Source organism: Physella acuta, unplaced genomic scaffold (assembly GCF_028476545.2).
Source record: "Physella acuta isolate Inbredline_101_S28 unplaced genomic scaffold, ASM2847654v3 ptg000028l, whole genome shotgun sequence".
In the NCBI taxonomy this organism is placed as follows: Eukaryota; Metazoa; Mollusca; class Gastropoda; family Physidae; genus Physella; species Physella acuta.
The window spans coordinates 24,818-50,144 of NW_026731548.1; the positions used below are offsets into that span (position 1 = coordinate 24,818).

General features: G+C 34.9%; 2 protein-coding genes and 1 non-coding gene across 3 annotated transcripts; 2 read left to right on the top strand and 1 right to left on the bottom strand.

Moving 5' to 3' along the window:
- Positions 1–608: 608 nt before the first annotated feature.
- LOC131941249 (pancreatic lipase-related protein 2-like) lies at positions 609–6,906 on the top strand. The gene is made up of 9 exons (XM_059300370.1): positions 609–743; positions 1,867–2,168; positions 2,328–2,562; positions 2,845–3,045; positions 3,423–3,520; positions 3,697–3,823; positions 3,999–4,116; positions 4,390–4,581; positions 6,739–6,906. The coding sequence occupies exons 1-9, from the start codon at positions 719–721 to the stop codon at positions 6,839–6,841; spliced, it is 1,401 nt and encodes a 466-aa protein (XP_059156353.1). The 5' UTR covers positions 609–718; the 3' UTR covers positions 6,842–6,906.
- A 761-nt stretch (positions 6,907–7,667) lies between these two features.
- Trnat-cgu (transfer RNA threonine (anticodon CGU)) lies at positions 7,668–7,739 on the top strand. The gene has a single exon. It is a non-coding gene; the product is annotated as a tRNA-Thr (tRNA).
- A 1,160-nt stretch (positions 7,740–8,899) lies between these two features.
- LOC131941266 (protein LTV1 homolog) lies at positions 8,900–16,452 on the bottom strand. Its single transcript, XM_059300411.1, has 11 exons — positions 16,336–16,452; positions 14,292–14,414; positions 13,489–13,632; positions 13,289–13,352; positions 12,998–13,160; positions 12,446–12,605; positions 12,022–12,161; positions 10,936–11,075; positions 10,730–10,785; positions 10,229–10,417; positions 8,900–9,526 (listed from the first exon to the last, which is right to left on the bottom strand). The coding sequence occupies exons 1-11, from the start codon at positions 16,336–16,338 to the stop codon at positions 9,413–9,415; spliced, it is 1,296 nt and encodes a 431-aa protein (XP_059156394.1). The 5' UTR covers positions 16,339–16,452; the 3' UTR covers positions 8,900–9,412.
- Between the last annotated feature and the right edge of the window lie 8,875 nt (positions 16,453–25,327).

Below are 25,327 nucleotides of genomic sequence, written 5' to 3' on the forward strand. Positions count from 1 at the left end.
ATTAAAGTTGTGTTTCTACATTCGAAAGGGCTTTATTTTTATTTTCCGTCTTTAAATAAAGGTTAATTTAATCATTTAATACATCCAACATATTATTTCCACAAAACTCTGTATCATTAAGTTTTCCAAATATTGCTGAAGAAACTGATCTCATAGCCTCGGAAAATATTTTGTTGACTTAGAGATAGAGAGAGGGAGAGAGAGAGACGTGCGCACTTGGTCATTTATATATATACATATATATATATATATATATATATATATATATATATATATATATATATATATATATATATATATATATATATATATATACCTAATTGCGTATTAGCTGCTGAAGACCATTTTCTTTGCTGTGGCAAGCGAAATCTAGATTATTATGCCTGAATAGTATGTATGAGGAATACAACTTCATCAAAAGTGCTTTTGATCTTTAATACATCCGAATTATGAAAATAGTGTAGACTTTTTAGCTAACTTGTGTTTTCAGTATAAATAGGTCAAAGATCTCCTACTTATTTTTAAATCAATTCGTGACTTCAGATCTTTTTAATTTTGGTTTTAAAAAAATGTGGATGTAAATTAAAAATGTCTAACTATAACAAAACGTGAGGCAGGTGTTAAAGGACTGGGTGATCTGAAGGTTGAACCCAACCAAGAGCTAACACTTGCTGTATCAATTATCTAACAGGTGCTTAGACTCCGGTGCACTGTGGAAATGTTGCTGTTACTTTTGGCACTGGGTAAGTCCCTTCTATTTACTGTACAAACTCTTCAATGTCACGATCCTATATTTTGTATAACATGTCGGATTACACTAATTTATTTCTATAATTAATGAAGTATCTCAAACAACTCACTGTATTTTCTATCAAATAAAACAGCTCAAATTTTTGTTTTGAATATGTTTAAAAAATAATTGTATTTGCTGTTTATTTGTATACTTAAAAGTATTGTTCAAAAAGCATTACAAAAAGTAGGAGAAAAATTATTCATTACAAGCAGTGTTTGTTTCAGACTTTTTCTCCTGGGGAGGGGCGCATGAAATTTTCGGGGGGAGGGGGGGGGCGGACTAAAATTTCCATAGATGCGGACACTGTTAAAAGTATATATTTTCTATATAAATTCGATTTCTTTGGGGGGGGGGGGGGCGGTAGAGATGCCTGTAAGAAACTCGGATCACAAGCTAATATTTTAGAAAACCATTCAAAATGATGTTCTGTTTTATGAACTTGATATCTTATAAACTTATACCTCTTTCTAGTTTAATTTTTTTTTCATAACATTTGTAAATTACGTGTAAGCTATGAGTTCTGTTAAGGTAAATGACAAATATATGTCAAAACAAAAGGCCTTTAATAGCAAGAATTTGTATCAAATATTTATGGAAAGTGTTTGTTACAAGTTCGCGTTGAATAATGTAATTATAGTAATTATTTTTTACATTTCTATGTTGCAAATATTTTAGCAATTATGCGTAAAGAATGATGCTGTAAAAATGGATAGCAAATATTTGTTGCAAGTTCACGTTGCAAAAATGCATAGCAATTATTTGTAGCAAGTACATGTTGAACATATTTGCAAGCGTAAATGGCAAGTGATGAAAGTATGTAGCAATACATACGTGATCGCAAATTGTGCAACAGGTATTTGTAGCAAAGGAAATAGGGGGGGGGGGGTGGGATTCGTGGGGAAAAAAACAAAGTAAAGAGTATTTGAAATAGATATGGGTTGATAATAAATGTATTAAGAAAGTACAATAAATATATCTAGCAAGTATATATTATGATAGCCAGCTTAGTGCTAGAAGTATTGTGTGCACTTCAGAACTCTAAAATTAATTATCCCCCCCTACACCCCATACAGGTACCAGTCTCGCGGCCCTGTCACACCAGGCCGAAGTCTGCTACGATCACGTGGGGTGCTTCAACAACTTGGCGCCCTATGTGAGCGTGCTCCCCAAGTCTCCCACAGATATCGCCGCCCGCTTCCTCCTATATACCAGGAACAACAGACAAAACCCGGACTCTTTGATCTACACCAACGCTGCTTCCGTCACCGGCTCCCACTTCTCTGCCAGCCGGGGAACCAAGTTCATCGTCCACGGCTTCAGCTCGTCAGGCACCACTCAATGGATCATGAGCCTAAAGGACAAGCTGCTAAACAAAGTGGGTCATAGACCTTAGGAACATATTTTTTAATAAGTTTCGTATCAGAAACATTGACAGCATAGTTAGATTTTTTATCGAAAACAAACTTACCTTCTTCCCGTAGTTTTTTATTTTACATCGAATGATGAATACAATCGGTAAATGTCCAATTGTCAGGGGGATTTCAACGTCATCGCCGTAGACTGGGGCAAGGGTGCAGCGGCACCGTTCTACGACCTGGCATCATCCAACATCCGGGTCGTTGCCACGGAGATCAAGCTTCTGCTGAACATCATGCATTCTAAAGGCCTTGACCTAGGCAAGGTTCACCTTATAGGTCACTCACTGGGGGCCCACCTGTCTGGATACGTCGGGAATCTGTTTGGTCACAACGTCATTGGCAGGATTAGTGGTGAGTTTTGAGGCTCCACGTGATGGTCAGGTTCAGACCCAGCAGAACCCAACTATATAAACAATTATTTTAAACTAACAGGTCTAGACCCAGCAAACCCAACTACATAAATAACTATTTTCACTTAACAGCTCTAGACCAGTAGAACCCAACTATATAGACAACTATTTTAAATTAAAATCTCTAGACCAGCAGAACCCAGATATGAAAACAAGTATTTTAACTTAACAGGTCTAGACACTACAGAACCCAACTATAAAAACAATTATTTTAACTTAACAGGACTAGACCCAGCAGAACCCAACTTTTTAAACAAGGCAGTGGCGGCCAGACTAGACGCAGACGACGCCAAGTTTGTTGACGTCATCCACACGGACGGACGCCATTTTGATTTTGTTGGAGGTTACGGCCTGATGATACCTTGTGGTGACGTAGATTTCTACCTGAACGGTGGTGAGCACCAACCAGGCTGCTCAGGATCAAGTGAGTAAATTAACACAGATTTTGTTTTTGTATTTACACAGTACCTATTTTCATACGAACAAATGTAAACACAAAACTGACAACATTATTTTCTATTTAATTTTCAGTAGTGTTAAATGTGCTCTGTAGCTAATGCTATATACTATATGGCTTCTTCGTAGCAAGAGTTTGGGGTCTTTAATTTTTTCCAAGTCAATTATGGGTTTTTCTCTTATTCCAAAATCTAATGTATATAGGCCTATATAAGTGCGTCTTTGTGCAGATGTGGCTGTGTATAGCATAGCTGAAAGTTTTAAGACATTGTTAAAATGTAAAAATGTCCGTCATACAATCAGAAAGCATTGATCTAAAATTCTAAATATTGTAATATTGCTTAGATCAGTCTATCTCCTGCAGCCACGGACGTGCACATGAGTACTTCTCAGAATCCGTAGACTCAACATGTGAGTTCAAAGCCCACCCCTGCGATTCTTTCGTAAGTATCGCTTTTTAACTTTGTAATTTTATTAATATCGCATTCTACTTTCGAATTATTGATAAGTAAAAAAAAAACGAACTGCTAATGTTTTGTGGTTGAGTGATATATTTAGCATTCAGTATGAAATATACTTTTAAATTTCTGTGTAGTTACATTAAGAACCACCTTTTTAGGCAAAGTTTGAAAATGGCGAATGTTTCTCCTGTGGGTCTGGGTGTGGTGTGGCTGGGTACTCCGCCGACCAGCACCCCGCCAGAGGAAGTCTATATGTGGACACTCACCATGTAGCCCCATTCTGTGGTAACTATCCTCACAGTCGCAATAATTAGATATAGTTGAATTTGTTGTATTGCTTATACTACTGTCGACTTTGTATATCTCAACAAGAGTTTCTTAGCCTGATTTCTAGATGAGCGACTGGTATTAAGTAAAATGTACAAGAGTTTCTTTTAGAAAAGTTTCCGTCTTTTGCCAGGATTCCACTACCACGTCAAAATTTTCCCATACGCCTCCGCGGCTGATACATCCGGGTTAATTTATGTGTCTCTGATTGGCACATCCGGGAAGACAGATTTTATCCCGACCAATGCCAAGTAAGTTTGATCCGCTTAAGCGTTCTTTATAGTGAGCAAAAATAAATCAGTTTCCAAACTAAGTAATATTTTACCTATAAATTATATTATGGTTGTTCCAAGAATTATTTTTTTTAAATCAAAGCAAATATTTTTGTTGTATTTTTTTCAAAAAGAATTATTGGGAATTGTTTCCAAGTGTGTATGTAATTGCTTCGATATGTACTATTATTAAACATCTAATATGAATGACATTCATACGTACTCTATTACACCTCCGACATATTGTTCCAGGTACCTGAAGTTGACTAAAACCACCACCATCACCACCAACGTGGTCTACAAGAACGACATCGGCACCATCACAGGTGTGGACGTCAGGTACGACAGAGACAACGGCTCCCTCGGCATCATGCTCCATTCTGCGACAACACCAACCTTGGCCATAGCAGGGATCGAGGTCCTGTCATCCGTTCACAACACCTGGTAGGTCATGGTTTCTTATGAGAGAGTCAAGGTCACAACACCTAGTTGATCAATGCTTGTTATAAGAGAGTTCAAGGTCATAACCAGAGCCGGCGTTAGGGGGTGGCGAACGGGGCGGTGGCCATAGGCCCCGCGCTTGAAGGGGCCCCGCGCTTCAGCAATGTCATTGTTATCTGAATTAGTTCGTAAACTTAAAAAAGTTGTTGCTGAATTCAATTGGGAAAAACTAAATGGTCGAATGCCGACGTTGTTGATTGTTATAACTGAGGCCACGTTTGATGTTGGTGAGTCCCACCTGAACTGGGAAAGGCCGTAATTCGATACAAAAACAGTGTCACACCTCCCCTTTGTGTAGGGTACGGTCGCCTGGCATTGGACCTGAGCTGACTGGAGATGGCGGTCGAGAATTAGCCCACGACGTAAAGAGATACCCTATTGTATGCGGACCGATGAAGACGTCCTTTTAGTGAGCAGACGGGATGTCTGTAGTAGACAGTTAGTGACCTGATGAACTCTAGTCCTGACTTTCTTGTTGTAGATGTCGTATAATGTCGTATATGTACAGTGTTTCTTCCAGACTTTTTTCTCCGGGGGGGGGGGGGCACTTGAAATTTTCGGGGGGGGGGGGGAAGCGGTAGAATGCCTGGAAGAAACTCTATATGTAGGCCTACTTGTCTTGGTATAACAAAATTAACATTCAGTTGCGTGCAGAGGGGTGGGAGGAGGGCGACGAGGGGGGTGGGGGGGGGCTTAGGATTCCATATCAGGAGGGGGGCATTAAACAGGGTGATTTATTATTATTTTTTGGAAGAAAGTTAAAACTGTTGTTATGTTGTGTCACCTTAAGGATTCACCCTTTCCAAGACAGAATGATTAATTTAGCGAATTCATCCAAATTGTTTTATTCAATCGTCTTCCAGTGGTGCTGACATGATATAGTCAGCAAATTGTCCTCGTCACACAACTTTTATGGAGGAAGGGAAATCTTTGAAGGCAATGAAGGGTAGTGATTTAGTAGTCATTGGTATTCCCCCAATAAACGCGGTCTTTCAATTTATATCTGATACTTTGGTGAACTTTAAAACACGACATTTGTAGAGTGCTTAAGCCATTTTTTAATTATAGGGAAATCCTTTACAATAGATTAGACAATAATGATTTTGGTTTTAAAATATTGTATGAATTCCTAACAAATTTTGAAGTCTATACTGTTTTGATACATCAGGCCGAGTTCGCTGTATTGTAAACTTTATTTTCCTAATTATTAAATTTTCTTAAGTGATTTGGTATGAATTACATAAATGTCAAAACTGATTTAATATCTTAGCAAGGAAAAAAAACTAAGAACATTGGGTTAATACATGGGAGAGATAAAATTCTGTTATTATAGTGGAAAGTTTGGCATTAGCTTATAAACTCCAAAACATTTGTGTTATTATGTGTACATCACATTATATTATAGGCCTTTATACATACATATATACATATATATATATATATATATATATATATATATATATATATATATATATATATATATATATATATATATATATATATATAATAGAAAGGCCCCGCGCGGATGGTTGGCCCTAGGCCCCGCGTTTTCCTAACGCCGGCTCTGGTCATAACGCATGGTAGATCAATGTCATAACACCTGGTAGGTCAAAATCTGTTATAGGAGAGTTCAAGGGCACAACACATATGGCTGGAGATCACACATTCTAGTAGATCGGGTTTTTTTCTCTCCTGGTACAACTGATATTACACTCATCTAAAAGAATGGCATAAACAACCATTGTATGCAAACAATAACTTCAATTAGATAAACGTTTTTGAATGCGTTAACAGAACAACTATTCAAACTCTAAAAAAAAAATTAAAAATTAAAAAAAAACTTACATACATCGGCCTATAGTAATAGACTATTTTTTAAACATCAAAATCAAAGGTTTAGCCTAATAGGAATGAATATATAGGAAATAAACACATGGTATCTTATGGTGAATGTTGACGAATAAGAGTATGTCAACGCGCGATGATCACAGTAGTCTATGTTACTGTATTGTCCTGTCGGTCATCAAAATTAAAATCAGATCGAACTGACTTAATTACAGATGCAGTTCAATAAAAATGTTACTTTTGTTTGTTCTTTAGGTCATCTTCCTGTCGGGGTTCGTTCCAGCTCCACGACCGAGCTCCTCTCCATATATCAACAGCTGCAGGCAGAACCAACCACCCATGTACAGCTGTAGGCTAAGAGATGTAGGCCCTATCCTGTGTACTAAAATGCCATCTAATTATAGCCATTAGCTTTTAGACTAACGTCTCTTTGTGTTGGGTTTTATTATAAGCTTTCATTTTATGTGCTTCCTCTGTCTGTCTGTCGTGCTTTTTTATGTCGTCCGTCGTAGATCGAAACTGCCGAGCGAAATTTTGAGCACTTCTAACTAACAGATTCTTTTCAAACTTGGTACGTGGAGCAAGACCCGATGACAATACAATCTGACATCAAATTTGACTTAATTGGATGCTTATTAATTTTTGTGGTGAATTAGTTAAAATTGTCTAAATAAAGAATGGGGCTACAATTATTCCGAAGTAAGCTTTGGTCTTCGCCTAAATATTAGTAGATAATATAGTGACCCACGCTTTTTTTTATGACTTCGAAGAAAGTCAACCCCCCACCGAACGAAACGGAATTTATATAGAAAATATATATTTTTGACAGTGTCCCCCCCCCCCCCTCATCTTTTCTAGGTTAATTTCGTGGAATCATAAATTTGCGGCAATATTCAACGATACGACTAAGGCTATCCTGGAGTTTCGCCATCTGTGTAGTAGGTTTATAATAGAGCCTTAAAATATAGAACGTTAGCATAAAATGAAGCAGAAAAACAAACAAGAAATATACAGACAAGTCTATGGGTTTATGACATGTTTTAATTTGAAACAAAAGATAACGTATTGAGGTCATCACACAGAAACTAAAAATAAAAGATCAAATGGTAAAGATAGACCCGTTGATTAATTGTTGATTAAAATGCGGGGAAACAACCCACAAATGAACACACAGATAATGAACAGCCTTCGTGGCCAAGTGGTAAGGCGTCGGTCTCGTAAACCGAAGATCCAGGGTTCAATCCCCTGCGAAGGCATTCAAGACCATTGAAATTTTTTTGCGGAAGTCAGTCAACAAGGTCTACTGAACAATCTTTAGAACAACAACCAATCAATGCCACACGAAATTAAGTAATTGAAACCCTTTTTTCTTTTTAAATCTAATCTTTTTATCTCTAAAATGTTTTAGAATGAAGGCCTACAAGTGTAACTAGACGACCCAGTTTCCCCGTTGGAAAACGGTCTGTCGGCTGCACAGCAAAACACAAACCAATTTCCTACTACCACCACCCCACCCTTTATAAGGTCTTTAACTCCAAATGAATCCCTCTTCCTAGAACCGAACTACCGCCTTCTTTTGAGACATAGATTTATGAGGTCCATACTGGAAAATAGGGGGGGTTGGTGGGTGGGCAGGCTGAAGTTAACTTAGTAGCAAAGTCCACACATCAAATATAAAATTTGCATAATATTATGACAGATAACAACACTAAAATATAGGCTACTTTTTAACTAACAAAGCAATAAACTAATTTATTTAATTATTTAATAACTTAACAGTTTTATTACCATAATAATTCAGTTAAAAACGATAATTAATGTTTTTTGTTGTTTTTAAAGGTATTTCTTAATGCTCGCTGCCTTAATCAGCAAATATCATTATTACTAAGATTAGTTTCTTTATGTTCCCGAATAGGAAGATCCGTTAAATGTGTCCCATAAAAAATTGTCGAAACCTAATATTACTAATAGTAAATAACACATGAATAAATCTTTAAGAAAATAAAATATTTAAAAATCATTTTAAAAAATTACTATAAGTGCACAGGTTTTAACCTGCGTGAGTGACTGGCAAGCTGAAGCCTTTGAGTTTTTAATGTATATTAGTTTATATTATAACAATATATATAATATATATACATATATTTATATCAGTATGAATAAGTATCTGAATAAAAAACCATGACTGTTGTTTTTTGGAGTTTGGGATAATTTATTAAATTCAAAAATGAAAAAAAAAAGGTTGAGAATTTCAGCATTTCACAACAAAGCTTTGTGTTATTTACTAAAATGGGAGTCAACTTGTGGAACATTAAATGAGACTTATTTGAAACGGTTTACAATCTCTTCAGTTTTTGAAGTGTGATTTTTCTGTCACAACATACAATTTGATAAAGCAATTCAAATAACAGGAAAATCTCAATCACATGTCTGTTTATTTACAAAATTTTTCACTACAATAAATCTTTATACAGAATTTATAACAGCAAATATAGTTTGAACAATTCTATATTTTAAAACTTTAAAACAGGCACCTACTTAAAAATACTTTAACTTTATTTCATAATTTTTAGTTCTTTTTAACATAATAAAACTTTTTTTTTTATATTTATTCAACACTGTTCATTTACACAAAAAAAAAAAAAACATGACTCAACACTAACTTACTAACCATCAGAAATTCCTACATTTACACAGAAGCATAGGAATATCTCAGACAACAATCTTTACTAAAATGTATAATCCACATAATTAGAAATGTATTCATAAAACTTCAATCAAACTAGAATCACTCAGCAGCAATTACACAAACCATTTATGTGTATAAAAGAATGATGTGAATTGATAAAAACGCAAATACCTGCCTTGTAAATTAAAATAAAACTACCAACTCCCTTGTGTACATTAAAATATTTACATATGTAATTTCTCAGCATATTTTTACACTTTTGACAGATTTTGACAAAGCTGCAGTCTCTCTCTGTAACTTTTCATGCTCCATGGCAAACACTTGTTTGTTTGCTTTCTTTTCTTGACGCCTTTCCTAAACAAACATAAAAAATTTAATGTTTATTAAAATGGATTCATTTTTGCTGGGTTTTTTTCCCATTAAAAATTAAAATGCTGAGGCTTAATAAACAGATGAAATCTACTGTATCTACTTTTTTCATGTCCAAAAGGGTACCTTATTTACAAAAATTTAATTCAAATCCAAAATATTTATAGATAAGGTACAACTATTGCTCCAATATATATAAGTTGGCAAAAAAATATTAACCACAATTTAAAAAAATAGGACAAAAACAATAAAGTACATCAGAAAAACTTCCCTGAAACCAAAATTATAATTTGCACAAGTTTATTTTAATCAAACACATTTTGGCAAATAATGACCAAATCTGATCTAACTAATAGAAATCAAACCTACATTATAACAGTTTAAGGAAAGGAGAAGTGTACTTTGTTAAATTAAGAAGTAGCAAACAGATTACAATTTAAAAACTGTGTTGTTCCATCCAATTTAAAAAGACCAAATAAAGAAAAACAAACTTATCAACTCTTAAGGGTTAACAAATAAAAAGCCAAGAGAATAATTTAAAAAGATCAGATTGATTCAGTGAGCTATGGTCAAGTATTATCTTTATATGCTATAAAGTATTAGCAAAAATTCTGTTAGCGGAACAGAAATTACACAAAAATTTGAAACAAAACTACCAAGTGTTGTCAATAAATGTAAATCTCTTACTCTTCTCTCATCCTTGATTGCCTTCTTCCTTGCTTTTTTCTCCTCAATGGTCTCATCTTGGGGCCTGAATGTGCTAGCTTTGTCTGCCTTCCTGTTTTCTCGGATCTCAGCATCCAGCTGCTTCAGTGTCAAACCTTGGCCATTAGAGGTATCAGAGTCAGCCACAGACTTGGAACTTTTCTTCTTGCCCTGCAGATGTTTAGTTCATACATATCTCCTACTGCAGGTAAACTCAGCAATGCTACAGCTCTAACCCTCGGAATAGGAGGGGATACCATGTGCATGATAATTAGGTGATAAAATAAAGGTGCACTTTGCTGGCATAATTCCATAAATTTGGGGGTGGGGGTCAGGGATATAAGGTAAAATTTACCTTACTAGTCCCAAGCCCAATACCTCCCTCAGGGGAGGTTTAAGGCAAGTCAATTAGTTAATTACCTTAAATGATTATAAAATATAACATTTTTCTAAGGCCTAAGAGCTAGAATCCTGCACACCAACCTCTGTCCTGGGTGGCAGTAAATCTGTAGGTAAGTTTCTTGTATTTGAATTCAAACCTGTAAATTTGAAAACATTTTAAAATTTCAACAAATGGAAACAAATTTTAGATAAATAAAACTTCATATTTGGTTCCCATTCTAAAAAAAAAAAAATTTATTTTAAAAAACTTAAATGGTAAAACAAATATGGGGGGTTTGTAAACCTACTCAAAATGCTAACACAGTCAAATTTCGGCTTAGATGGGGCAACTTCCTTCCATTCATATTCATCAACATCATCATACAGATATTTTGAGGTGTCTACTTTTGGTTTTTCTGACTTGTCGTCCAACACTTCAGACCAAGACCTAAAGTCAAATGTACAGCGTTAGTCTAAATTCTGTTACAATAATTTACAATACAGGATCTAAAAACAACATTTCAACATTTTGTTCATTCTAATTGTTACCTTCAGACCAAGACCTAAAGCAAAATGAACAGCATTAGTCTAAATTCTGTTACAAGACAGGATCTAGAGACATTTTGTTCATTCAAATTGTTACCACAATTACAGAACACATTTTTGCTAAGCACTGCAAAACCTCATTCAGCTGCCATGCATAAACATCTATGTTGTATTAAAAAAATGATAATATGTATTTATTCTGATTCTAATCCATGATTTTAGTAGAAAAATAGATGCGCTTTTGTTTGTAAGAATAAAGAATTACTAAAAGTAATTTTTTGTTAGTCTTTTTTCCTAGATAAGTATATTATTTATTTCTCTGTAGAAAGACAATTGTTATTTTAAATTGATTACAAATAAGTATGTTATCTTTCTAAAATAAAATAGTATTTAATATAGGTGTGTTGAGCATTGAATTTGGTTAAATAATATAATTGTAAGGCTATAGGTTTTAAATATACTGGGAAAAAGTCTTTTTGTGGTGTAGGTACTAAAATTAAATTGAGGGTGAGAAATTTATACTGGTGGAATATGAAAAAAATTCTGGTTGGATAGAGTTAAAATATGATTAATGAATTTAGAAATTTAAATATTCATATATTGTAAGTGACTTCATAAACTAGTGTAAAGAACCAATATTTGTGGCCTTGAAAATCATTAGCTAAAAAGAAACTATTCTTAAAGCAACCATTGTGGGTGTATTATAGAGTGAAGTACACCAAACAATATAATCTGCAAGTTATCGTGCCAATTTTAAAGCATTTAATAACTGGGATAGTTTCAGCAGACAAACACATTGGAGTGTTGCTAAGAACTTTCGCTACTTGATGCACAAACTGAATTCTTACACTGGCTCCTGTGTGAGCTTGTCTTGCTTTAGAATGTGTTTCAAATTTTCATAATCCTCTGCTGTGACTTGCTCTGGCTCATCATCAGAGATCTGGTTTGAGCAGCGGAATCCATAGCCCTCTTCAAAGTTACGTAGAATCTGCATTAGTGATTGGTTTTAATTAATTAACGATGATAAGTGTTTAAAAAATTTTAAAAATGCGTAATGTGAATAAGTTATTTCACATGATATTCTAGAATGCATCTATAAAATGAATAGTAAAACATTTAGCAGATTTACAACAAAATCTCAATAAAATCAGTATAAATTTAAAATGTAACTACAGAATGAATAATAAACCAGATTTTGATGTATGAATGTAGAAGTAAATATATGAGTGTTAACACTTAAAATATAGTTCTTGAATTAGAACTAAAAATTACCAATGCTGTTTGTGCTGCTATGATATCATCTTGTACAGTCCCTCTTCCATGTTGCTCTTGTTCGTCATCTGATAAATCATCACTTTCATCTTCCTCATCTTCACTTTCATCCAAATCTGAACATTCGTCCTCATCTTCATCAGATTGAAAGTCATCTTCCCTAAATCATTAGATTTAATAAGTCCTATTCTTGATATAAATAGAATGCAGAAAACTTCCATGTACAACAAAACCCCTTAACAACTGGAATCTTTTTACTACTATAACCCAATGCAATGAACTGACAAGACTAAGATCACCACAACACCCCTACTCTACTAATCCAGATTAAAATAAAAGTGTTAGCTAAATTACTGTTATCTTACCAGTAATTATTTGTTTGAATATTTCTAGCCTTAATAAAACCGGCAGTTGTTTTGTACTTATTTCTCAAATAGTAAAAAATATTCAATGTTGGTTGAAAAATACACTTCCTGGCAACAACCATTTGGAACCAGCTTTTCGAGCCTATTACACAATTAAACAAACCACTAAAAAAAATGTCTCCATTACCTGTCTGAAACATTGTCATCTTCTGTTGGCAGTACACCACCAGCTTTGGTTATAAAATCATCGTCCAGGAAATCCTCCAGCAACTCAGTCTCCTCCACATCATCCAAGTTTACGGCTGGGGCATTTTCCAGGGCAGAGAGAAGCTCCGGGTCAATCTCTTCTTCTGTTAAATATTTATTTTACAGGTCTCAACCATTCAGCAACACAACAACAAACGACTCAAATGTTTAAACAGAATTATATTAAACATCATTAGCAATGATAACTTGATAAAAGTTGATATTATCAAACCTTCAGTAGCATCAGTAGAAAAATACTCCATAAACAGTGGTGGACCACTGGCAATTGATCGCACCTGTTGTAAAAAAAATGCGAAGAGTGAATCAGGAAAATTGTTAACTGGATGTGCTGGATGGAAAACAACTAATCATAAAAGTATTTTTTTTTACTTTTTTTTTTACTAATGTTTTAATGGGGAGAATGTAATATACCTCATCCTGTTCCCGAGCTATCTGATAGCTCTCTGTGCTGACCAACGTTGCCTGCTCATTCACAGACCTCAAGTGCTTCAAGTAGTTGTAAGCATCATCAAAGTAAATCCCATGTTTCCGTTGCTCCTCTTTCCTAGACTCAAGCTGCAACAAAAGATAGTGTTTATATAGCAACAAAGTGTTGTAACGGTAGATTAACCTAAGAGCTGTGTGTGTTTAACTCAGAACACATGAGAGACACACATTTTTAACAGAAAAACAATACATAAGGTAAGAAGGCCACCTGCCTGCAAAATTGTTCAAAAAAGCTGTTTTAAAGTAGTTTGAGGGCTCATGTTGCTCACAATGTAAAGGTTATTACAGCCAGTGGTAAGAAAGGTTTATGAATAAATATATAAGTAGCCAATTGTCAATGAGATGTTAAGATGGTCAGTCAAATGATTTAAGTATGAGCTGCTTCAGCTTCAGGGATGTACAAAATTGTAAAACCACAGTGTAAGAACAATTTAGTGTTTAGTCCAAAAAAAAGAGAAAAAGGGGTGTAATTTTTGTACTGCTAAAGTGCTATCTGTGCCTTTTAAAAAGGTATGTACAAGAACTGCATAATGATTCGTCATTATTTCTTTTGGTTCCTTGTGAAAAATAGGGTTTTGGTTAATGCTCTATATTGCCTCATGCCGCTCTTTCTCTCATTTCACAGCTCAGCTCAAACCTTTAAACATACTCCATTACACTTCATAAAATATGCTGAGCATTAATTCATATGACAATGAAGTAAAATAGTATTTAATGAAAGTAATTACCTCCTCTGTAGAGCAAGTGGCTGGACTAGTTTCCTCATCATCCTCAACATAACCAGGGATGAGGCGGTAGGTGGTGGCTTCCTTTTTGTGAATGAACTTCTTTTTCTTCTTTACTGGCTTAGGCTGGAAATTTAAGAATACTTATATTAGGTTGTCGCTTGACCTACATTTTTTTTACTATCGCCATGATAATGATGGCTGCCAAAAACTACAATAACGTGATTCAGTTTTTTTAAACAATGTTTCATGGTCATTTCAGAAATATATACTTTAAAATTGTTATTTTTTTCATATTATTCAACGATATTGGTTTCAAATCATGCCTGTAATTAACATATTAATGAACAAACCCACAGAATTCCAATATTATAGAAATCCCAATATTGAAAGTAAATTTGCAGCATCCTAGACCTTCCAGAGGTTGTTTATTGCTTTAAGGTAAAGTGCTGCAAGGTGGGGAGAGGAGTAAAACACAATAATGTTTTTAGTGAGATCATCATTAGCTCACATTTCTAACGGGGGTTGAAAATGAAACTATATTCATGTAGGCTGGGGATGGAGTGTGGTACATCACTTATGGAACTTTGACATTGTATTTTGTGTTTTATGACAATATTTGTACACAAACAGTATGTTTTGCTTTTTAAATTTAAAAAAAATGTGTTAAAAAAAATACAAATGATCACCAATGAAGAAGGCGGAATGCATTCTATATTTAGGTATAACACATATATAGTCATAGATCTAACCAAATGATTGTATTTTTGCGCTGCACACTTTTTCCTAGATCTAGGCCTAGCTAAAAATAAATAAACGCTAAAAATGCCCGTAAACATTATAACCCCCCAAAAAAGGCAGTTGAACAAGCATTTTTTTAAATACGCAGCAATGACAAAGGCTAACGGCCGATAAATGAAGTCTAAAAATCGCCAGTAATTGGGCCTAGCTCTGAAAAGGGCCACTGAACGAGCATCGTTAGAAATACTATACAACATTTCATACAAATTATATAGACGAATAGGCTACGCAGCGTTGGCAAGGTTAACGGTAGTTAACCACTGGTCAAGAATTAAATTCAATGCAGCTACTCAGAGCTACTGTCAGCCCACAGAGAAAAAAATCAATATACTAATAAAATTACTAATACAATAATAATGTCCATAATTTTACTTTTTCTGCACATGCAACAGTTGACTTATAATTAAAATACTAGACTTAACAGTTCATTCCGCAAAAAAATAAAAACTATTTGTTTCTGTTTGATAACTAGCTTAACAATGACGTAACGATACTAATAATAGCGGATAGGACCCCTAAAATAAATGTAAAAACCGCAGAAAACAATGCGTGATGTTTCAGAGGTCAATCTCGCCATCTCATCAACGAGTCGGACTATACACTATTCACATCTAACCTGAGCGAACTCACAGTGACCCAACTTAGACCATGTCTGTATTTTTCTCATGCTGACAAGAAAATGTAAGCAGGCAATCAATGGAGCAAAGATATTTATATGGCCGAGGCTAGTCGGAAAAAGGTACGCATGCGCAATGGAGAGAAACTACGACTTGCCATCGCGGCGATGTTTTCGATGGTACTGCGCATGCGTGTTTACAACCGCAGATACCTAGTCCTGCCTAATCCTATCCCTAACCCTAGCCATAGATAGGTCACTGCATATGCGCAGAACTATCTTTTGTCGACTAAGTGGAGACGGGGAGAAAAATCTTTTACCGAGTAGGCCTAGTAACTTCGTATTTATAATTGGTGTTTAAAAGACTAAACTGGAGGTGAATGTGAAGCGGGGAATAAAATACGCTAAAATGGAGTTTTACCATAGGCCTTACCCCTAGCAGGCCCTGGCTACTAGATCTAGATCTAGATTCTAGCTAGGGAATGGCAACAACACACACGGAAAAAAAATCTGACTTTTTCTCTACTAGAGAAAAAGTCAGATTTTTTTAATAAGTAAGTCTGATTTTGACTGATCTTTTCATAACCTAGTTAGTAAATATAAAAGAATCAATTCTTTAAGTTAATTTACCATATTAAAAGAGTGTACTAAGTCACAACAAGTTAGACAAAGTGTGTTGTTGACGCTGATAAAATTTACGCTAGAAGTATTGCAATGTTTTTGTGTCTCTAAAGCATTGCCGGAAGAAAGAGTAAATTGTTAGATTCGTCTCCCTTACTTAAAAAACCTGCCACATTTAGATTAAATCTTTTATTTACGAAACAATTTTGAGATTTTTGTGTTGTACCTTACGTGGTAAACTTGTAATTCGCTTAATAAATGTTTAGCCCATTATAAATTACAATGATTTAATTTTTAAAAATAAACGCTAAAATTATGACTGCATTTAGAAAATTAAAGGCATTTTAAAACAATAGAGTCCACTCATTTTCTAATATCTTTCTTATTGACAACCTAAAAAATAAATTTTGAATTATTTTATCTTTTCAAAATCTTTGAGAAACCATCCTCTACCTAGGGGCGGAACCAGTGTTTCTTCCAGACTTTTTTCTCCGGGGGACATTTGAAATTTTCGGGGGGGGGGGGGGGGGGGGGGCGGTAGACTTTCTTCGGGGGGGGGGGGCCGGACACTGCTAAAAGTATATATTTTCTATATAAATTATATAAATTTTATTTCGTTCGGGGGGGGGGGGGGGGGGCGTAAAATTGTTTCGAAGAGATGCCTGGATGAAACTCTGGGCGGAACTACAATGCCGCCAGACCCAGCAATGCGGGTGGGGGGGGGGGGGCACACCGTTTAGGGGCCGACAGCCGACCATAATCAATATTTTTATATTTAAAAAAATAATGTTCTTGCTTTTTTGACTTGATGGTTGTTTTGTAAAATAAATACTGCAGCTGCGGTAGGATCATCTTTATTCTATAGACACAATCCCACGATTTGTATATTCTTTTCCCTTTGTTTTTAAACCATTGTGAAAGCCGAGTCCCCTTTTCTCCTACAATCGAACAAACGCTGTTGCCTGCAATAACTTTTGAAAAAAAAATCTAAGTCCATTGCGCGAGAGGCTTCTAGACGTTAAGACGACTTTTTGCTTTTGCGTTGGTTAGGGGCCCACAATCCATTGTGATTTTACAATGTAAAATGTACGTTTTTTGTACAGTTAGAAATACTATTCTGCACTAACATGAATTCTAAAAATAATCAAAAAGGATATAATAGCAATAATTTAGGTTTTATGGATGTTTACTTATTTTTGTTTTATAAAAAATGTGATAGTAAATGTGTATAATTTGAATTCTCTCCCTTGAGTAATTTCTACTAAGCTTTTAAAAAAGTAGTTGAGAACATTCCAGCTTCGGTACTGATATTTAGAAGCAAATCAGCGCGTTGTTATCCCTTTTAATAGATAGATAAATGAAATTTCACATATAAGTAAAAGATATAAATATCTGTTTTCTTTCAAATTTTGAGTAACTTCCGTTGACCGGAAGGAGTAATTTAGGCTATTTCCGATTTTAAAAAAAAAACGCATGTGAATTTATTAAGTACTAATAATATTCCGCACTATTATACACATTTTATTTGGCGTTCACTTGGTGTGAAATTCTTTTTTTCTACGAGATTCTATTCTATTTAAAAAAGTTTAAGTAATTAAAAATGGATTTAAAATTTTGTCTACATCCCGAGTTGCCATCCCCCGTAGTGTCATATAAGAATATTCGAGAAATTTAAAGGGAGATCACACCCGGTTTATTTAAAAAATGTAATAAGTTAAACGAAAACGTTTTGATTTTTAATTAATATTTAAAAGTACGCATTACAAAATGTCACAACTTTTAATAATCTATTGTGAAAAAATTAAGTTAAAACAACCTAGAGACGAACATGAATAACGGACATCACCTATATGAATAATTATCTACGTGGGACCATGCGGGACACCACCACCATGCACGCACGCCGATCCGCCCCCTTCCTCGCTCTCCAGGCACGCTCAACAGACCATATCGCTACCACCCCCACCAGTATGGTGAGCTGTTGTTCACGCCAAATGTTTATAATTGTAGAGCCGGGTCAAATTAGTGACGGCTATTAGGGGCAGTTTATTTAGTTTTTAAACTAAGGGGAGCTAACAAGTTCTGCTTGAACTTTTCACTGTCGTCTGTAAACTGTCGTCAGGGACGGCTGCTTTTACACTGTGGAGGGGGTTGAAAGGGGGGAGGGGAAGGATAGTGTCGAATTCACAAATTATGAATTACTAAAAAGTAGAAAATAAAACAACTAAATAGCGGCGTATGCTACGCCCCGGGTCGGCTCGTAAGAAATAAAAGCTAGACGAACAGAACTGGTTGGTTTGACATTTTGACAAATTTAGACGCTTTTATTGCCATGAAAAGAGTTGCCAAACGTTTTGAACCAATTAATTCTTGCCTTAAGTCAGTTTTATCCTTAAATTTTAAGTATATTTTGCTGTGGATTATGTTAAATTATAATAATTTGATTGCTGATTTAGTATACGCATAAAAGGTAGACAGCTTCTAGCAGATTTAAATGTTGTAAAAAAGTATTTGTCGCTATGTTACTCATTTTCCTATGAATTAAAATGTGAAGGACTAAATTCAGTTATTAGCTTAAAAAATTAAATACGTCCAGAAAAAAAAATTATTTATTTGAATATACAAATGCGTATACTGATAAGGGTATATGGAGTATATATACATATATATATATATATATATATATATATATATATATATATATATATATATATATATATATATATATATATATATATATATATATATATATATATATATATATATATACATACTTCTTACATACATACATACATACATCAGGGGCGTAGCGAGGGGGGGGGGGGGCGGGGGGTGCGGACCGCACCGGGTGACACCATTTAGGGGGGTGACACCATTTAGGGGGGTGACACCAAGGCAAAAGAGCAAAATATATAGAGAAAAACTTGAGGGGGGGTGGATGCAAATCGAAAGTTTGAGGGGGGGGGGTACAAATAGAAAACTCGAGTGTGGGGGGGGGGGTGCAAATCGAAAGTTTGAGGGGGGGGGGGGGTGCAAATCGAAAACTTGAAAGTTTGTCCCCGGGAAGGGTCGCAACACCTCTGGGGGGGTGACACCATTAAGTGCCGCACCGGGTGACACCCGACCTCGCTACGCCACTGACATACATACATACATACATACATACATACATACATACATACATACATATTTCAGGGGGTGTGAGGTGATGGGTGGGGTGACACAATCAAATGCCGACTTAGAGTATATTTAATTTTAATTATTGGTCTTGCATTTCGAATCTTTTAATTTTTGAATTAGCTACTGCTTTTTTTGGGAGCCGGGCATTTTCACGAAAGACACTTGCCGTTTGCACGAAGGCCGATTTCTTGAATGGACACTTGCCCGAATGGGCACAATGTTTTTAAATATATTGTTTTAACTAAATTCACCTAAGGTATTCAAGAATATGTTCGTTAAGTACCTGGAAGAAACACTGAGGTCAACTTGATCAACACTAACTTTTTGAAGTGGTGTGTGAATGTGTTATTTATTTTTCTGCGCATTCAGTTCTGTCTTGGGCGCCCTCTCTTCCGCTTTCCGTTGCGGTTGCACTCAAGCGCCTGGCGTGTCACATTTGGATGATCCTTGCTGTGTCTCACCCATCCTTCCGTTCGATTTAAAGAGTGCCAGACGCTATGCATACGGTAAGCTCTTATGACCGTTTACTTACTAAATCGAATCAGACGCTTCTGTCGGATTTAGAGTACGGTTAGGCGCCCCTAGTTTCAGAGTACGGTTGGGTCCACCCAATTCTGATGGGTACCTAACTCAGGTTGCGGAAAGTAAAGGTGGCTGGGCATAGTGCTGATTACATTATCCCTTGATATGCAGAGGTCAAGAAACATATAAACTCGACTTCATCTGCCCAATGGATCATAAGGTCTAAAGGGGTATTTTTAATTTTACTTTTATTACTTATAACCAGTCTCTTATTTCGCATAATTAGTGAATAATTATAAAATATGTAATGACAAATCGGCTGAGCAAGAGTTGTTTTATCTTTATCTCAGAGTCGTGTAAAGTCTAAAGGAAATACACAACCGTTTACGCAGCACTTTTATTTGTTATTTTCCAAAAAAAAAAAAAAAACGAGACTTGAATTTACTGGGAAAATTCAATATGGAGACTGATTTCATAAATTTTTTTCCAATATTTAAGTTAAATTTTAACCTTGGGAGTTGCACAGAAACTGTCGAAAATTATGGCAGATCCCATCACCATTCATGAGTAATAAATTGTTACTCAACACCGATAAAGTTATTATAAATGTGTTCAAGCTTAGTTATTTTGTAAGAAATGATGTATCTAAAATGTATATATATATATATATATATATATATATATATATATATATATATATATATTAAAAAACGCCTTCATTACGACACCTCAGGGAGTCTACAGTTTTATTTAAAAAAACTGTTAGCTAATTTAAAGAAATCTACTTTTTCCTAAACTATAAATTATTTTGAATTTTTTTTCTAGTGCATTTAAAAAATATGCAGTTTACTTCTACATACTGTCATTTCTGCAGTTCATTCGTAAATTTTAGACAACATGATATCAATAAAAATTATATTTAAAAATTTAAAAACAATTTACTTTATGATTTTCAACTCCATACTACTACTAACAGTACAATAATAAATATTTAAAGAAACAATTCCAGACGATTATTAAATTGTCAGTGTTTACTGAAAATGTAAACCAAATGATAGAAAGATTTGTATGATGTGGATTTACACGCAGACACACAAGTTGAATGTAGCCTACGTGGTCACAAAAACATGGTACAGCGTTCTGATTCATTGTCTACTTGCGGAAGTTTTCGGTGGCTGCTTATGGTAATGTGTGGTCTGCTTAAGTTAATGTGTGGCCTGGTTATGTTAATTTGTGTCCTGGTTAGGTTAATTTCTGCAATTGTTAAGTTAATGTGTTACCTGGTTAAGTTAATGTGTGGCCTGGCTAAGTTAATGCGTGGTCTGGTTAGGTTAATTTTTGGCCTGGTTAAAATCATCTGTGTCCTTTGTTAAGTTAATGTGTGGCCTGGTTAAATTAATTTGTGGCTTAACTAAGTTAATTTGTGGCCTGGTTAGGTTAATTTGTGGCCTGGTTAAGTTAATGTGTTACCTGGTTAAGTTAATGTGTTACCTGGTTAAGTTAATGTTTGGCCTAGAGGTTAAGTTAATGTGTGGCCTGGTTAAACTAATTTGTGGCCTGGTTAAAATAATTTGTTGTCTGGTTAAGTTAATTTGTGGTCTGGTTAAGTTAACTTGTGGCCTGGTTAAAATAAAGTGTGTCCTTTGTTAAGTTAATTTGTGACCTGTTTATTTCAATTGTGGCCTGGCCAGCGACACATGGACCCCGTCATATAGGCTCACGACAAATAGGCTCCGGTCAATAAGGCTCCCGACGAATAGGCTCCCGTCATTTAGTTTCTCTACAAAACGGCCCCCGTTATTACGAACCCGACAAATAGGCTCCCGTCATTTTGGCTCACGACAAATAGACTCCTGTCAATTTGGCTCCCGACTAAAGGACCACTGACAATACGGTTTCTGTAGAAACTAAGTCACCCGGCTAAACGGTCTAATTGAATATGAAACCTGGCAGTGGGACCCTTTCATCAATATTCTTTAGAGTTAGCTTAAGTAATACAACGTATGCATCTTTTGTTCGGCTGGCCATATTTCTATAATAGTTTATCTATTATAAGAAATAGTATCTATGACTTCCATAAATGAGTCGGTTATAGGCTGTTCCAACTTAGTGTGTTGGGAGAGGGATCCACGCTGTACATTCCTACCTGCAGTGTGCTTGTAGGTTATCAAAACAAAATGCCGTTATCCTGTAAACAGCATGCATATCATACATGTACACTTATGTCCTAGCTTTTAAGCAAAGATCTTTACTGTTGTAAATTAAACATTATTAAATCTTAACAAATGGTGGAATTTAGCTGTTAAGGACTCGATTTGTTTGTGAATTGATGTTGGTTCATGAAAAACAATTTCATTCAGGAATTAAAAGAGAGTATAGTGGTATTGGAGGCAGGACAAAATGGTTACCTTTTATCCATACGTGGTCATGCCATTCATTTGTCTGGAGCCAATATGTTCTGAGTCATTTTGTTGAAAGCCAATATTTCGGGATCCCGTTTGTCGGTTGCCAATATGTCGGGAGCCGATTTAGGCTCCCTAACAAATGGACTCCTGACATATTGGCTCCCGACAAATAGGCTCAGTACATATTGGCTCCCGACAAAGCGGCTCCCGACATATTGACACACGACATATTTGCTCACGACATGTTGGCTACCAAGAAAAGGGCTTCCAATATATTGGCTTCTGACAAAATGACTCCCGACATTTTGGCTCCAGACAAATGAATCGTATTACCACTACTGGCATAAAAGTAACCATTTTGTCTTACATCCACGGGGTCCATATGTCGCTGACCCTTTTGACGGGGTCGATATGACGGGGCTCTTATGTCGGGGTCGATTTGTTGGGGTCGTATTGACGGGGCCGTTTTGTCATTGGCCGTTTTGACACCGCACGAACGAATATAGTATCAAATTTGTTTTACGCAATCCGTAATGGACGAAACTAAAATGTAATTCAAATTTTGTCGGTATTTAACATGTAGTCCGGTCAAGGAAACGTGATCGGTCAACTTCATTCGGTTTCTTACAATTCTTTGCGACATATGGTGGTAACGCCATCTATCTGTTTATCCTTGGTACACCCCTGTCATCTCCAGTCGCATGGACCCCATTGTTCACCTGATAAGGATAGCAACTAGCATTGTTTCTTGTCGCTCTGCCTTATTGCTTGTGGACGATGATGCCGGCGGCTTTTGACTTCTATCTGATGGTTTCTCACATCGTTGACATAGAAGATATGAAAACACGAGTGTATTTCGAAAAATTTAGCTGTTAATCATAAGCGTTTAAGACACTCATGTAATCTCCAGTCGCTTGGACCCGAAAGTTCATCTTATAAATATAGCTACTAGCATCGTCCATTCTCTTGAAATTTTCGTCTTATTTCATTCCTTATTTCGATGGTTGTCTAGATAGGAGCTATATTTTGCGATATTAGTATTTTTATGGTCTGTCGGCCTTATGGTCTGTCGGCCTTTTGTCCTACACCCTCTCTCTCTCTCTCTCTCTCTCTCTCTCTCTCTCTCTCTCTCTCTATATATATATATATATATATATATATATATATATATATATATATATATATATAATATATATATATATATATATATATATATATATATATATATATATATATATATATAAAACCTATATAGTTTCAGCATAATTACATATTATTGTATCTACCCTAATCGTTTTGCTTTGCATAAATAATGTCTATGTTGGTTTAACTAAACAAAATTTTGACCGAACTGATGGTAAAACCTAAAATTATAAAACATATCGGGAGCCTGGTACAAAATAAATAACTGTATATGGCTGGAACCTTTAGCAATACAAAAATTCCTATCAATAATATATTTCTAGTTAGTATTTCTGTTTTTCGACTAGTCAATGTTTAAGTGGTTACTGGAAGGGCTATTAATTGAAGAAAGTTGTTAAGTTTATTAATGCATTAATAAATAATCATTTAAACTTTATCAGCCGGTACCACATAACTCTGTCCATTAGATTTTAGTATCGACGCTTCAAATGTTTGTAATTAGCCTGTAATTAGTCATTTGTTGTACTCAACTTTTGGCTAACTAAAATCATTGTAATATAAGACATTGCACTATTAACTGATGTTTTACGCAGTTTGTTTTGAGAGATTTTAACCAGATGAAAAACTACTTTTTTAAAAATAGCTTTTACGGACAAATATTTAACAGTAGCTTTTGCAGTCAACAATATCCACAAATATTAAACCATAGTTTTAATAAGGCTAAACAAGAAATTCCGCAATCAATATCCATTTTAAAACGTCATTTTTTTAAATAATTGTTTTGTGTAATTAAATGTATTTTACATGTATTTTACATTTTTAACAAATGGATGCTTTTAAAAGCGGTTTATTATTATTGATTTGTTTAGTCTATTGAAAATAGTTTACTATAGTTGTTTACTTAAAACTTTAAACAAAACAGATATTTAGATCTATATGAAAACCTCACAATAAAAGCTATCATTAAATTTCAAATTAAAAGACATGATTTTGTATTTTGTTTAATTAAGTTTTTAAAAAGTGTTTTTTTTTAAATTAATATTCTTAAAAAGTCAATATCTAAGGCTAGTTTTTAAGGCGACGAGGCGGTGTAGGTAAGGTTCGTTTAATGCTGCTTCTCTATTAAATCGGTCACACTTTTTGGTAAAAAAAAAGTTTTAGCTCTCAAAAAATGAATTTTTATAATTCTACAGAGAATTTGAATATTAACTTCACAAACACTATAAACATGAAGTGGTTTGAATAGGCCTATTTGCTTGTTTAAACAGTATCTGGCTTTTTGAAATAAACAATTTTTGCTAAGGTTTAATTATATTTTTGTGTCCGAAAATCATTTTAGTGGTATACAATTGACTTTTATTTTTTGTATTAACGGTATTGAAAAAATACAATTACAATCCAGAATAATCTCTGCAAAATACCTACCAGAAAATCATTAGACGAAAGTTAGTGTATAACCAGGTAGATGACATTGTTGTGATTTTGGTGATTGTAATATTTTCCTGTTAAATAAAAGCTAAATCAAATAGATCCATTAATGTATTTGAAGTTTGGCTTTCAAAGTTTTAAATGTAATGATATTGTAAACAGATGTATGCATTTGAACATTCTTATTAATGCGATACACATTTATCTCTGTAATTTTTTTCAGATGCCAAGCATTTTATTAGATACATCCAAGCACTAGATACCACATCGATGATACATGGTATTAGGGCAACCATGATGTTTTTCTTACTTTTTTTCTGTGC